The 14,797-nt window shown below is 45.0% G+C and overlaps 1 protein-coding gene across 1 annotated transcript in view; it reads right to left on the bottom strand.

Annotated features, from left to right (window-relative positions):
• The window catches only part of LOC138569447 (properdin-like), a 349,722-nt gene that overhangs the window by 45,706 nt on the left and 289,219 nt on the right, over positions 1 to 14,797 (bottom strand). The window contains exon 8 of the mRNA XM_069647424.1: positions 7,868 to 7,979. Within this exon, the coding sequence (XP_069503525.1) occupies positions 7,868 to 7,979 (112 nt within the window). The remainder of the gene's footprint in view (positions 1 to 7,867; positions 7,980 to 14,797) is intronic.

Raw genomic sequence — 14,797 nt, 5'->3', positions numbered from 1 at the left:
GCCTTACACACCGTTAACCTCAACATTCTTATTCATCACCTTAGTTCTCTCGGAGTCTGTGGCTCGGCTTTTAAATGCATCACCATCTTCCTGTGGGATAGAGGTAAGCAATGCATCGCCCCCTTTCACTTCACAATATCACCATCTTCTTTGTGGGGTGGTTCTCCAGTGCTCTTCTTTCCCCACTCTTCTTTTCAGCTAATGTGTCTGCTCTCTAGTGCACCTCATTGCTTTTTTAGCCTTACCATTTATGCTTAAGCTGACAACACCGAGCTCCTCATTCTGGGTATGTGACTCAGAGATTCCAACACTGTCTGATGGCCACTGCAGCCTGGCTAATAAACTTAAGGTCAACAGTGGCAGGGCTGAGGTCAAGTTGGTTGCCAATGGTCCCTGCCTTTGGATTTACTAATTCAGGCTTTCCTCCATGTCTTGTACTCATCCCCACCATTAAAAGCATTGGCATTAACCTTGATCTGCCATTTTTGTTTCTTACACTTACTCGACAGGTAGCTTTCTCATGGTTTTTCCATGTTCTTGTCCTGAAACAAATGTTTCCTTTTGCAGTAAAGTTGCAAATTCAATGCTGTCAAGGGGGGTGCACCTACCAATTATGTGACGGATGGGGAGAGGGTTCTGCTGGTAGGGGGCATCATTGACAGCTGCACTGGGCAACATATGTGCCGTGTGTGCAGGTGCAGCCAGAGAAGTCAATGGGGAAGAGTGGGAATGGAAGTACCAAGTGGGGATGGGGGCACAGGGGCACACTGCGGTGGGATAAGGTGCAGGGGTAGTGTGTAGTTTAGGAAGTTCAGCTTAATGTGAATAACATAACAGTTATTTCAGAGCATAGGCCACAGGTAAGTAAATGATTTGTCTCTCTGCAGCCACAGAGGCCTTGTGTCTTGGGCAGACAAGAATTTCTCAAGCGCTCTGCCACAGCAGTGTGCTGGAGAGATATTGCAAGTTGGCCGTTCCCAGGAGACCACAGTCGCTGGGACATGGGACCAGCAGATACTTTCAAGGCCAGTGAGCCAGGCACCTGGGCGCTCGCTTGGAAACGTAGAGAATGAACAAATAAACACAGGCAATTAAGAATTCAAACTGTGGTAGGGTAAGCAGTTTCAAAATTGCCCTTTGGCAGATCGGCTTGGGAAGAGGGCTGCGGGGTGAAGGGGTGAACCAGGAGGAGACCAATCACCGGGAGAGTTTCAGTGTCCCCAGGGTGCAACAGTGTTTTGTGTCCTTGTCGATGTCCGCAGGGCTCCTCATTGGTTGGAGGCCATGTGAATGTCTCTTTTTAGCCAAACTCAGGTTGGTTTTGTGTCTCATGAGAGCTGGTCAACAGTAGGTGAATAAAGGTCCGGTGGTCAGCACAATTACGTAATGTCTTGATACGTTATTGTGGAGCCGTGTGGGAAGGCTCATGACATCACAAAGGGTGGTGTGAGACAACGGGGGTTAGGAGGGCATTGACCAATTAAAATTGTTTAATGTGTGTCTGTATATAAGGCACTGACGTAGTCCCACCAATCAGCTTTCACAAAATGTAGCAACAATTGTATTAATCTAGTTCATGCAAATGATGCTTTTCATGTATAAAAGTTACGTCTGCAGTGGGCGGTGTTGACAGCTCTTTTTATTCAGATCTGTTCCACTGTGCTGTTGGAACCATGCTCTCCCAGCTGAATCTGTGCCTTAATAAACTGTGTTACTTCCGGTCTGGTGTACGCTCCTTTTAGATAGCTTTGGTGTTCCAGCATGACTTGCTTCGGAGGACCCCTGATACACTTTCCTGACACCTTCTTGCAAACTTTCAATTATCAGTGCCTTCATAAAATCCAGTTTGGGCTACTGCAATTTTGTCCACCTGGGCCTACCTGACTGTAGCTTCAATCACCGTCTACTTATTCAGAATGTTGCTGCTGATCGCATCCATGTTTATCAACTTCGTGTCTAGTACAAAGCCCTTTGTCTGACCCAGTGATGTTTTTCCAGGAAACATTCTATTTTTCTCGCACTCATCTCACTGGCTATATTCCATCCAGGGCCCCTTGATTCTTTAGTAAATTTAATTTCAATATTCCTTGCTTTTACAAATCTCATTAGGGAGGAAGATCTTTTTCATTCCTCGCTCCCATGCTCTGGAATGCTCTAGCCACTTCCCTTCGACCTACGGCTGACTTCCTGGATCTCTGTAGATCTTTCTAGACTAGGCTCTTCAAGCTTGTCTGTACGCTGGCTTTCGATTCTTTCACCTGACTGTTTTCTCTTATATCTGCTTGTGCGCCTAGGAACCCTATTCGAGGCAAACATGCCATCTAGAGAAGGTCATGCAATACAATACACAACACGATGGCCCATTTTCACTAAATGGTCCTGTGTAGTTTGTCCTTTTCCAGGGGGACACCTGTTCTTGGCTGAATGTGGACTGTCACCCCTCAAGTAACACTGGATAATGGACTGACCCTGGGACTGAATCATTAGAGCCCATGAGGGTAAGAGGAATGAAGAAAGGTTCCGCAAAGGGGACTATCAGGCTGGCAGACCTGTCAGGGGTTTTCAAGGCCTGTACTAGGTCTTGGGTGTGCCTGTCCCAGCTCTGGGGAGTGAGTCAGCTCAGTCAATCTCTCTCCTGGGGTGGGAACTGCCCCCACCAAATCTCTGCCCTATCTGCAATAACATATTGGGAGAGCCGCGCTGCACTCATAGATAGTGAAAAAAGGGAAAGGAGTCATAGAGGGAGGGGAAGAGAGCATGTGTGAGAAATGGAAAGAGAGAGAGAGAAGGAGACTTACTAACTGGGCCTCATTACGACCCATGCGGTAAGTTACCGCCTGGGCCGTACCTTTACCGCCATGGCATAAACTATGTTTACGCCATGGTGGTTGGCGGACTTACCGCCCCATTCCGAGGTTGGCGGGGCGGTAAGTCCCCATTAACCCATTTACCCTTCCCCATTCCCATTTTTGCCACATAGGGCATAATGGGAGTGGGGAAGGCGTTAATTACGCCACCGTAAATTACGGTGGCGTAATTAACAACATGGTCCCTTAGCGCCATGGATTTTAACACCTGCTAAAAGCAGGTGTTAAATCCTCCATGGCGCTAAGGGACCTCGGAATCAGGCGGTAAGGGTCGGCGCTGTTTACGCCGCCGTAAACCCCTTACCGCCTGGGTCCTAATGAGGCCTGTTGTGCCTCAATGGGGGGGGGCGATACTCCCCTACACCCCTTGGTGCGCTGCTCCAGCACTATAGGAAAAATAGATGAAACGAAGTGGGGCCCCGCTCCCGGGCTTTGATGGGCCCACATCAACAAGCGCTCTTTGTCGGGGGATGTTTGCTCCTCTGTGCACTGTGTTACGGAACTGAAAAGAGAAAACTGAATCCCATCCCTCCACTGCAAACAGCAGTGTGCTGAGGGGGCCAATAACCTTCTTCCTGTGCAGCCCCCAATGGGGATTTGCAGGAAGAACAAGAAAGCCACAAGCACCCCAGAGCCTGGGGTAAAAAAAAATATATATATACCCATGTTACAGTTTAAAACAATCTCCATGTGTAATTCATGTATTTGTACATATAATGCTATGTTAGGATTTATTGACTTGATTTTTTATCTTTTTTTTATTTCTTTATTGAGGTGTTACAGATAACAGTAAATCAACGGTGATTACAGGCAATCAGAGACACCACGGCAGACTTCTCAGTACAGATCATAGCATCAATAAAACAACCCAGGTGTGTAGGTCTTCCATTATCAGGGGCTCCGCCCACATCAGACAGTGACTATGTCACGCTCCTCCCCCCTGCATCAATCCACCTCCACTCTCCCATTACACGCATGTGCCTCTCCCACAACTCATTTGAATTATGGGTTTAAACATATCCAAATGCAGCTTCCCCGCATGCATACAACATGTACAGTATTCTCAACATGAAGGGTTAAAATCGAGGAGGGGAAAGCAGCAATTTACCTAGGGTTATCCTCTGTTGCTTGAATAACTTTTAACAAGATTATTTCCCATTGCACCCTGACCTCCTGGTTGTAGTGTGTAGATGCCCGTTGCATGTGTTGAATCTCTTCGCCATCTTTACAGGTCTTTAAGTCAGGTCAGAAGGTTGAGGTTCGATTGGGATTTCCATGCCATAGCAATGCACCTGATCGCCAACACCAGGGCCAAATTTAAGCTCTTGCCTGATACTCATCTCTGGGATATTTGAGAACGGGAGCCCAATGGATATATTCCAGGGGTGGGAGTGAGGCGTGTTAACTCAAGGTTCGCTAGCCTATTACGGATTTGTTCCCAGTACTGGGACATTTTCGGACATGCTCTCAGCATGTGCATCAGGCCAGCATCCTCCAGCTGCCAATTAGGACAGCTATCAGTGGAGACAGGAAACATTCTTGTCATTTCCCCTGGGGTTAGGTAAACTCTATGAAGCACACTGAGTTCTATTTACATAAAACACTGTTTTTTCAACATTGTTTTTGGGTAGGGAAGCCGTGATTCCCTTTCCGTCTCTTGAACGGTACAGCCCAAATCCTTCTCCCGTCCCCCTCTGATGATCAGTCCCGTCTGAGAAGAATTATCTACTAACGCTTCATATATTAAAATTCCCTCTTAACGCCGTCAGCACACTCGTAAAGTGCATTTAGAATATGATCTAGGGGTGGTTCCGACAGCAGCCTTTCCAAGTAACACTTTGCTCTGTCAAGCATGGTAATGCTGGTTAAGAATTGCCCTGCTGGTATATCAGGAATGTTTTTCAATTCCTTAAATGGTAACCAAGTGTTTGTTCGAAAATATGTCGCCCCAGGTCGCTATGCCTTGTTTTTTCCATTTTGATTGATGGGGTTGCAGTAGTGTAAAGGGGACCTTGTGCCCAGTGCCCAGTGGGATATCCAGTAAATAGGAAGTCCCTAGCCTCATTCTGACATAGGTTTGGTTCCATATTAGGACACCGGTCCTAATCAATGAGGCGGTGCTATCGTTTTCAGTTTTCATCCACAGTTTGATTTTTTGACTTTGTGTATTTGTAACGCGCCCACGACGGGCTTAACCGTATAGAGGCGCAGTTGAAATTGTCAATGTCAAGGTAAAGATACAAAATGTCACTCAATAGTTATTTTGTTACTGTGTCCCTGTGAGTTGTCAAACAGTTAGATGATTACTGAAACAAAAAAGTTTTCAGATCTTTCCTGAACTGTGCCTCTTTCATTGTGTGTGGTGCAACTGCACTTCGCAGAAGCCGAGTCTCTGAGTTCTCGTCATCGGAGAGCTACATATTGTAAGTGCGAGGCGATGCATAATTTTTCAAAAAATACGCCACCGCAGCCCACCCCTAGCGGTAGGTCTACAGAGTGTTTGCAATGCAATCCCGTGTCATTTGGGGCACCATAACAATTTCTTGAGTTGAATGTCTAAAGTGGTAAAAAAAAGGTGGTATCTGGCAGGGGATATCAGCAAAGTAGTAGGGGAATCGCGGTAGGATAATCAACTTATTCCAGAAATCAAGTGAGCCATCCAGTGTAGTAAGAGCTTTGTGCGTGTTATTGACAAAGGTGTCGCGAGAGTATGCTAAATAGTGACACCTAAGTAACAGAAGTTATCTGGGCAGCACTGTAATTTCCATTCACTTAATTTTGAACGCTGGCTTCGCCTATCATAGTCTAGGGGAGATAGATAACGTGTCCTAATTGATAGGTAGACCCGAGAGCTTACCAAAATCCGCAAATATTTCTAAAATGTATGGAAACGTTGTTTTAGGAGTAATCAAGTACAGCAGGACATCATCTGCATATAAAGAAATAAGATGACTATCCCCACACTCTCGTCTGGTTTCTATCCCCACACACTCGTCTGGTTTCTATCCCCACACTCTCGTCTGGTTTCTATCCCCACACACTCATCTGGTTTCTATCCCCACACTCTTGTCTGGTTTTATCCCCACGCTCTCGTCTGGTTTCTATCCCCACACTCTCATCTGGTTTCTATCCCCACACTCTCGTCTGGTTTTTATCCCCACGCTCTCGTCTGGTTTCTATCCCCACACTCTCGTCTGGTTTCTAGCCCCACATTCTCGTCTGGTTTCTAGCCCCACGTTCTCGTCTGGTTTCTATCCCCACACTCTCGTCTGGTTTCTATCCCCACACTCTCATCTGGTTTCTATCCCCACACTCTTGTCTGTTTTTATCCCCACGCTCTCGTCTGGTTTCTATCCCCACACTCTCATCTGGTTTCTATCCCCACACTCTCGTCTGGTTTCTATCCCCACACTCTCGTCTGGTTTTTATCCCCACGCTCTCGTCTGGTTTCTATCCCCACACTCTCGTCTGGTTTCTAGCCCCACGTTCTCGTCTGGTTTCTAGCCCCACGTTCTCGTCTGGTTTCTATCCCCACACTCTCGTCTGGTTTCTATCCCCACACTCTCGTCTGGTTTCTATCCCCACACTCTCGTCTGGTTTCTAGCCCCACGCTCTCGTCTGGTTTCTATCCCCACACTCTCGTCTGGTTTCTAGCCCCACGTTCTCGTCTGGTTTCTAGCCCCACGTTCTCGTCTGGTTTCTATCCCCACACTCTCGTCTGGTTTCTATCCCCACACTCTCATCTGGTTTCTATCCCCACACTCTCGTCTGGTTTCTAGCCCCACGCTCTCGTCTGGTTTCTATCCCCACACTCTGGTCTGGTTTCTATCCCGGGGTCATCTACTTGATTTTACCTTTAACTACAAGAGGGGACTGGAGTTCCCTCTCACACATTCAAAGTGGGGGCCCGCTCATACTATTCATTTATTATTGGTTTTTCCTTTAGGGTTTACAACCGCACTAGGCCTCAGGCCCTAATTACCTGAGTGGACTTTTGACGGAAGTGCTAGAGTCCATTTCCTCTTAATTTCTTACAGGTAGCTTACCTTACTGTCTTCCGTCTCTGTCTACACACAGTCAAGTACACCCCAACCATCACATTAGCACCGTGCCCATCACATCCAGGCCTCCAAGTGCCACACCGTGTTTATGCAACCAGCCAAAGAGGATAGACGTGGGTGGACACAAACACACACACACAAAAAGTGAAACTGAGAGGCTACACAAGACCGAGTTGTTAGGAAGAATAACACTCAATTTGGTTGAACCTTTAAAATGTGGTATTTCATTTGACATGGTCTATGTTGTAATACGGAACTGCTGAGAAATGGGCCCAGGCCCACGTGCTGTCATAAGCTTAAAGCCACCATAGTGAATATGCTTCCTGTGAGACCCCAACCCTGAGCAAAACTCCAGCCAGGCGCTGCATGAGGGCTCACCAGCAGAGGGAGCAAAGGCTACATTTCGTCTCATACTCAGTCAATTTCCAGCGCCCTTTTGTGGTTTAGTCAAGAAGGCCTTCATACTCACCCTAGGGCATCTATCTGGCAGGGAAGTTTCCCATATGCACCCCAAAACCCTCACAGGCAATAACAAAAATAACACCAGTTACAGAATGACACTGGGATCTCATGGTATTTCCACCATGAGTGGCCGGACAAGAGCATGATGGACGGCATCTCAGGAAAATGAATGAGACCCCCCAGGGGGCAGCAGGAGCTGGGCCCCCACGATCCATGAACGTATGCCACGTGTGCTGCACAACATAAGGGCACTTTCGGCACTTAGACTGTGCTAGTTTGACATAAGAATGGTCGCCATCTTGGAATATTGGTTCTTTCATTACCTGAAAATGCCGTTTGTCCATTAACCTTATGACAAGAATGTGATAGGCCCAGGATACTATTATTGTATAAAAATGATCCTACCAAAGTCCACGTACCACTCATTAAAGAAAAATAGACTAGAATTATCTGGGGTAGCTTTCCACAAACACTTACGGATAGTCTGGGAAGACGGGCTGGCACCGCTTGACACGGCTTCTGGCCGATGCTCCGCACGGTGGCTTGCACAGGCTCCATTCGCTCCACTCTGACCAAAAGCTTTTGTCCACTGCAAAGTACAAGGGTGAAAGGTGACTCTTCAGATGCAACATCAGACAGGCTAAGGCAGATATGGGCCACAATACCCCTAACGTGCACTTGAATGAGAAAACCAGGGAGCACCATCAATAGGTATATATGAGTGACACACACACACAGGATAAGTTAAACAAAACATGCATGGTAGCCGGAGGTGGTGACCCCGGTGTATTCATTATCGACGAAACACTCTCTAGAGCCCTGGCTCACGCTCAGGAACCCACAACTCAGGCGTAATAAAATAAAATGCTCACATACGCGCTAGTAACGGCACCGGATTTTGACTATGCATCGGTACAAGACCACGGGCAGGCGTGCTACAGAGCTGCTGGAGAAACTGAATTGTATATGGGTAAAATTAAATGGAGGAAGATGTTAAACACATTCTTTAAGATGTTACTGGCAGGTGTGGTGGCATAAGGCAGAGACAGGTTGGTTTCTGTTCACCACATCACCTTTCATTAACAGGAAGACAACGCAGTAGATCGATTGTGCCACGCTTTGCAAATCCACTTTGGTCATCTGAAAAGATATGTGTGACACAATACTCAGGCGGACCCTGCAGCATTTGTTCGAGTCCTGAAACTATGATACTCTTTTTGTTGGCATACAGCAAATGTCAGGTCATAAAATGAGAAGGATTTAGCCCAGGAAGAAATCTCTATTAAGGTGGAAAATAGAGGTGAGGAAAGGGACAGGGCAAACCTACGGATTCCCTGGGGAGAGTTTGGGCGCTGCACCTGGCCAGCGAGCTGGCCAGGGGATAGAGTGCCCCCACAGGTTATTTATATGGGTGCTGGCGAAGGTTCAGGAACATTTGGTGGTTAACGCTGTTCCGTGTTGCCCGCTCACCCACCCTGTTAACTTTGGTTTGAAGGTAGTATTGCAAGCTAAGGGGAGGTGAGTAATGAGGAGGAACACTGTTTTTATGGGTGACAGGTAAGGGCAGCCGGGGAAAGGGAGATTTGTACTGAGGTGTTTCTATGTTGCTGATTTGATAGGTCAGACTGGCTTTCATTGAAGAAAAGAGTTTTGGTGAGTTTGGGGTTTGGGGATATTGGGGAGATTTGGGATATTGGAGCTGTTGCTGGGGCCACGGTTGGTTAAATGATGGTTGGTTGAAGCCAAAGGATTATTGTCACGTTAAGGAGGGTGGTTAGTGCTGTTTGAATGGACAGGCTAGCGCGGGGTTACAAGAGAGGGGATGAGGTAGGGAAGAAATTTGGGCGGTGGCTCGGGGAGAGGACATGGCTAAAGTTTGGCAAGATGTGGGGAATTGAAGGGGGAAGGAATATATGAAGCGAGGGAATGGGTGGGGTGGAAGCGGGTTTACCTACATGTTAATGTTTTGTTTAATCTGTAAGGAAGAGGGTCCAGGTTAGTGTAGTTTATAAGCCGTGGCCTGTCACATTAAAGCAACATTTTCCACTAATGCCGAGTCTGGGTATTTTGTGTAGTTCAGCCCAAATGTTTCTTGCATCATACCTGGAGGTAGGCTTTAGACTTTGATGGCAGCATTTTTTTTTACCACAGTTTGGTTTATGGGATTGTGATATCAGAGTCCTTCGGTTTTCACTAGTGGTATGTTCATTCTTGTTTCCACTTAGTGATATTCGAATCCCACTGAGGTTTGGAATGAGAAACCAGACGAAGAGTGGCACTATCACCCGAGTGGGCAGGCAGGTATAGATATACCGCATTTAGAAAGATAATTAAAGTGTCATTCTGTTTTGCTTGGTTGGTTTGGTGTATTGTGCAACTTCTTGGAGCCAGTATGATGCAAGCAGTTCCAGAAGGGATCTGTGGGATGTTTTTATCCACGCATCCAAGCCCTACCTCAAAACTGTGCAGTACTGACATGGAAAACATCATGATGGCCAGAGCTTCCCAGAAAATGCCCAGGGAAATGCATGAAGAATAGGCTGCCACCCATTTTGCCGATGTTATGGGCACAGAAGGACACTGCCTAAAACCACCATTGGACTACCCACACAGTAGTCTGAAACCATTGGGAATGGCAATGCTGATTGCCAAAAGCAAACCCATAACTGTTGGGAATTCATTTTCTTAAATCCCAAAAAGGGGTGCAGTACCAGTACTCACCACTATCAGAAAGCCGGCGTTTTAAAACCACCAGATTTTGTTTAAAACTGAATAAATGAACCCAAAGCAGGCCAAAGAAAGACTTACTGAGAGGTGGATCCAATGTAAAGTTATATTCTGAAGTGACTTGAAGGTTTATAACAAGACTGGCTGAGCTGTGGATTTCAGCAGTTTAAGTAAATTTGGACTGAAAGACACTAAAAATCTAAATGTTTAAATTGACTGAGTGACCTACTTTTGAGTGTCACATAGGTTTCAACTGTTTAAATGTCATAGTTTTAAACTTAGAATCAGCATTCTAGCTGCATATGTAAAAATGTTTAGTTTTATTTGAATGCAGAAAACTGGGGAACAGAAATGACATGTAGCTAAAAACTGGCTTGAAGAGATTCCAATTTTGCCTGGCAACTACCCCCCATCAGGAGTGAAACTTGAGTCACAGCTGTATTCCCAGGCCTATCTGCCTTTTGCTGGCCACACTAAGGATATGCCATCTCTCTGATAATTGAATTAAGGGGAGCCCCCACAGAATACAGGAGCTCTGAACAAAGCCCTGTCCTGACTCAGGCAAATGTTTTATTGGCGGGAGTCGTAAATGGAGCTTCCTCCTGGAAGGACAGGGGAGGGGCACTGCCTGTGAGAGCAAGCTGGCTTGGCAGAACTGGAAAAACCAGAAATTCAACCTTGTGCTGGGGGGAAACCACACCCCTTTGGGGCCAGAACCTAACTCTAAAAAGATGGATCATTCATAGAGCGGACTTGTGAAAATGATTTAAATGATACCATAATTCTTTTGATTTTTCTGCCCACATTTTAAGACGTGTTAGGACCCGGTGGTATGTTCAGGGGGGTTTTAGCGGAAAAGAGGATATTACTCAAAATGTGTGCATGTGAAAAATCTGACACTTCATCAACTAATGTCCATACTCCTTGCGCACATGTGTATAAATTTGGGGTAATGTCCGATATTGCGAAACCAGTTAAAAAGTGAAATATGTGCCATTTTTTAACCCAAGCCCCCAGGAAGAGCAGATTTGGACAGGGTATACCTCCTGTGATATGTGAAGGGTGCATGTAATTTTAAACAAATGTGTACCTGTGCAAATATGTTTTTTGAGCAAATATAGATTTGTGTGCAAGTTGACAGGAGGAGTGGACTTTCTGCAGCCTGTAAAATGACATTGCTCTGACTCACAGTTCCTTCCCCAATCATGGGAGAGGGGAGAATTGGGCCAATGACAAGTGGAGAGGGGTAGGGTCTAGTGATGCTGCACACACACCCATTTTAAAAACAGATAAAAGCAGACAGACAGGACAGATAGGGACCTTCAATTCCATTTGCTTCAACGTGCTCTGCCGGACCATAGCACATCCAGAGATCCAGACTTCAAATCCATCAATCTCCAGAGAAAGCTGTGCAGAAAGACCCAGAGAAAGCAGAGCAGTATCCAAAACCAGAGAGAGAGCAGAGCTGACCCAGATCACTGAAGTGCAGAGGCCAGACCAGAGTTCAGTCTAAAACCTGACCAGATCCGTGGCGAGGCCCATTTAATTCAAGAATATAGTGTGAGTACCTAGCAAACTGTGCAGAACCAATCTCTTAGTTAAAATAATATAATTCAATCTATTTTAACCTAAGTAGAACTGCCTCCTAACTGTCACCTGTCATTTGTAAAGCTGTCACCTGTCATTTTCTAGTTGCAAGCTGCACTTGTCTTTTTGAACTTTAAAATTTCAAATCTGAAAAACGACCTTTATTTAATCGCTCATATCTCCGTGACCGTTTGTGCTAGAGACTTGCAGTAACTTTCCTCTGAAGGCTGGGAATCGTGGCTTTTCTACGAACCTAGAACCGCATTCCTACCCCCTATAGTTTTGCCGTAATCGCGAAAGAAGCACTCGCGAATTTTGCCGCGATTTGCAAATTTCTCAACGTGTGAAAACAGCAGTTTTCTTGCTTTCAGTTGCCAAAAATTCGTTTAACCTGCTAGTTACATCCTAGATCCTTGCTAAAGTGAGTCTGGACTAATATTAACTTGATACCACTCACCCTGAACCTCTAGAGGGAATTAAAAGCAGTTTAGTATATTTTTCACTTCATTGCCAGCACATATAAAAGCCTTTTGGGCCTGTGTTTAAAACTCCGATCTGTACTCTAAGCTTGCTGGGGTGAACTGAATTACATTTGATTGCATTTCTGAGAACTGTGTGCTTTCCTTCTATTTCCTTGCATTGCATAAAGGGGGGAGGGGATTGCCAGAGAAAAGTGATTACATTGTTTTGTTGAAATCATATTGAGTATTTTCTGTATTGCATTTTCATTCAACATTACATCCATCTGAACTTATATAAAGCATTCTCTACCACCTTCTTCTTCTGTTCCTATTCACAAGTGTGCTAGTGCCAGATTCTCCGTTGTTAATCTTTATCATATCAGATTAAGTGTGATATTCAATTATTAATTTATTATAAAGTGTGATATATAGATCTATTGTTTAACTTATCAAATAAACCTTTAAACTTGCAAAACAGAAATACTTCTTGGCTCAGTGGGGTCAGGGGGATTCCAAGGGAGGGGTGTTATATAGGGGTAGTCATCCAGAACGCATGAACTGGACATAAAGATATATCAATAAGGGTTTCCATTCAGTATCCCAGACTAGGCATTGACTTAGCTGTAGTGTTGAATTGAATCCTCTTACAGATCAATAAGTGTTGTTTTTACATTTTCGTAATAGTTTTTTTGATTTAAGCAACTCGCTTATTTAGTTGTCAGATAGACACAGGGCTATTTAGTAGTGTCTTATTATTTTTTCAATTTCAGACATGGGTAGCCAGTCCTGAAGAAAACATTTCAACATACTCATTGGGCAGATGTTGAAACTAGGAAGCCGAGAAAAATAGGAGGCACTTCAAAAGAGCTCATAATATATTTGAAGACAATTATATTAATTATATCACATGTGTGCTGAGTGCATCAACTTGCCTTTAACAGCATCTCGTCATTTACTGACATGACACTTTCTGCCTACTGCCACCTGCAATGCAATGTTCGGTGGGAATATTTCTCTATTTAATTTTATGCCTACACTGAGTGTGATTGATGTTAAATTGCCCTTCTTGTAGCTATTATTTTTAACCCTGCACTTGTGCTCTCTCCTTTCTTTTCTGCTCTCTTCCTTAAGCTTATACTAACGCCTATTGGCGGTTTGGAAGAATTGCTCCTGTGTGAAGTGTCAATGTTCAAAGCAGGGGTGGCTCATCCATAATGGGAAAAGAGGCGTCGACCCACCAGGTCTTGGCCCCTCTCACCCATTATAGAGGAGCCAGCCCAGAAAAATACGATTACTCCCTCAGCTCTTTTTTTCAGCTGAGGGAGTGCTCTTAACTGTGAAAGGGAAACTTTGTTTCCCTTTCACAGTTTAATTTCCCCAGCCATGCAAGCACAATGAGCCATGCAAGGCTGGGGACGTTTGCTTCCCCAGGCTCACCTGGCTCATTAGAAATGCTGGCTGGGAACTACACATCTGTATGTACTAGGGGACGCACCTGTGCCTCTTCACACATACAGACAGAGCAGGCTGGAGTGGGCTATCTCCGGTCCCATGCTCAGGCCCCTTGCACGCATGTGCATGAACCAGGAAACTTCCTGATTCCTGTTCATGCTTGCAGGGGGCATGGCCACTGGAACCTCTGGACCCGCGGCAGAAGGTACGTTCATTTATGTTCATTTTTTAAATTAAAATTATGTGTATGGATGCGTGCATGCTTGTGTTGTTAGGTGATGAATATATGATGATGGATGCTAGTGTGAAGGAGAGAGCGCTTTCTGTGTGTATGCTGTGTAAATGTGTTTGTTTGTATGTTCGTTTATTTCGTATTTTTTTTGTATTTTTATTTACCAAAAACTGTTTGGTAAACTCGCCAAAAAAGATCATAATTGACAAACCAAGAAGAAGTGTCTAATTCACCTATATTTTTGACGTTGGAGGCTAAACGCAATCAGCTGCTCAGAACTTGTGTGTTTATAAATCCTATTAAACCCATGAACGTAATCCCTTCCTCTATATCTCGGAGTGGATGAAATTTTCGAGAGAACAATCAACATACAGGCTTCAAAAACAAGCAGAAGGAAGTGCTGAAACTATAAACACAGACCTCAGCAAAGGCTAATAGTCAGGCAACATGTCGCAACATGCAGAGTCCCCTGCGGACTCTAAAGAATGTCCCCAAGACGGTCATTAACAAAATGCAGACGGAGAACCTCCACAAGGTGACTTTAGAAAGAAATGACAACGCAGATAATCTGATCCTAAATCGTCACAACGTGTTACGCTTATTCCAATTAATTCCGAGTTTCAGAACGATTGTCTCAGAAGATCTAAGAATTGTGGAATTCTGTGATACAAAAAGAGATGACAAAGTCACTTTGCACATGTACTCTAAAATAATCTATGACATTTTACTAGAAGCTAGTCCTGTCTTGCTATCTCTTGGGTTTGACATCTATAAGAGCGTAGACAGGTGCTTGGAAGTGGAATCCCGTATGAACTCTATCGATTACAAGTATGTGCGCAACAGTTCCATCCCGCATCCACTTATCTTAACTGATGCTCCAGCATGTGTACCGAAAGAAATGATTGCTATTGAACGGAATGAAGACATCTCGCTGAATTCTGGAAATCA

Source organism: Ambystoma mexicanum, chromosome 2q (assembly GCF_040938575.1).
Source record: "Ambystoma mexicanum isolate Mex_15411 chromosome 2q, UKY_AmexF1_1, whole genome shotgun sequence".
Lineage (NCBI taxonomy): Eukaryota > Metazoa > Chordata > Amphibia > Caudata > Ambystomatidae > Ambystoma > Ambystoma mexicanum.
This window is presented reverse-complemented; position numbering and strand designations above follow the sequence as displayed.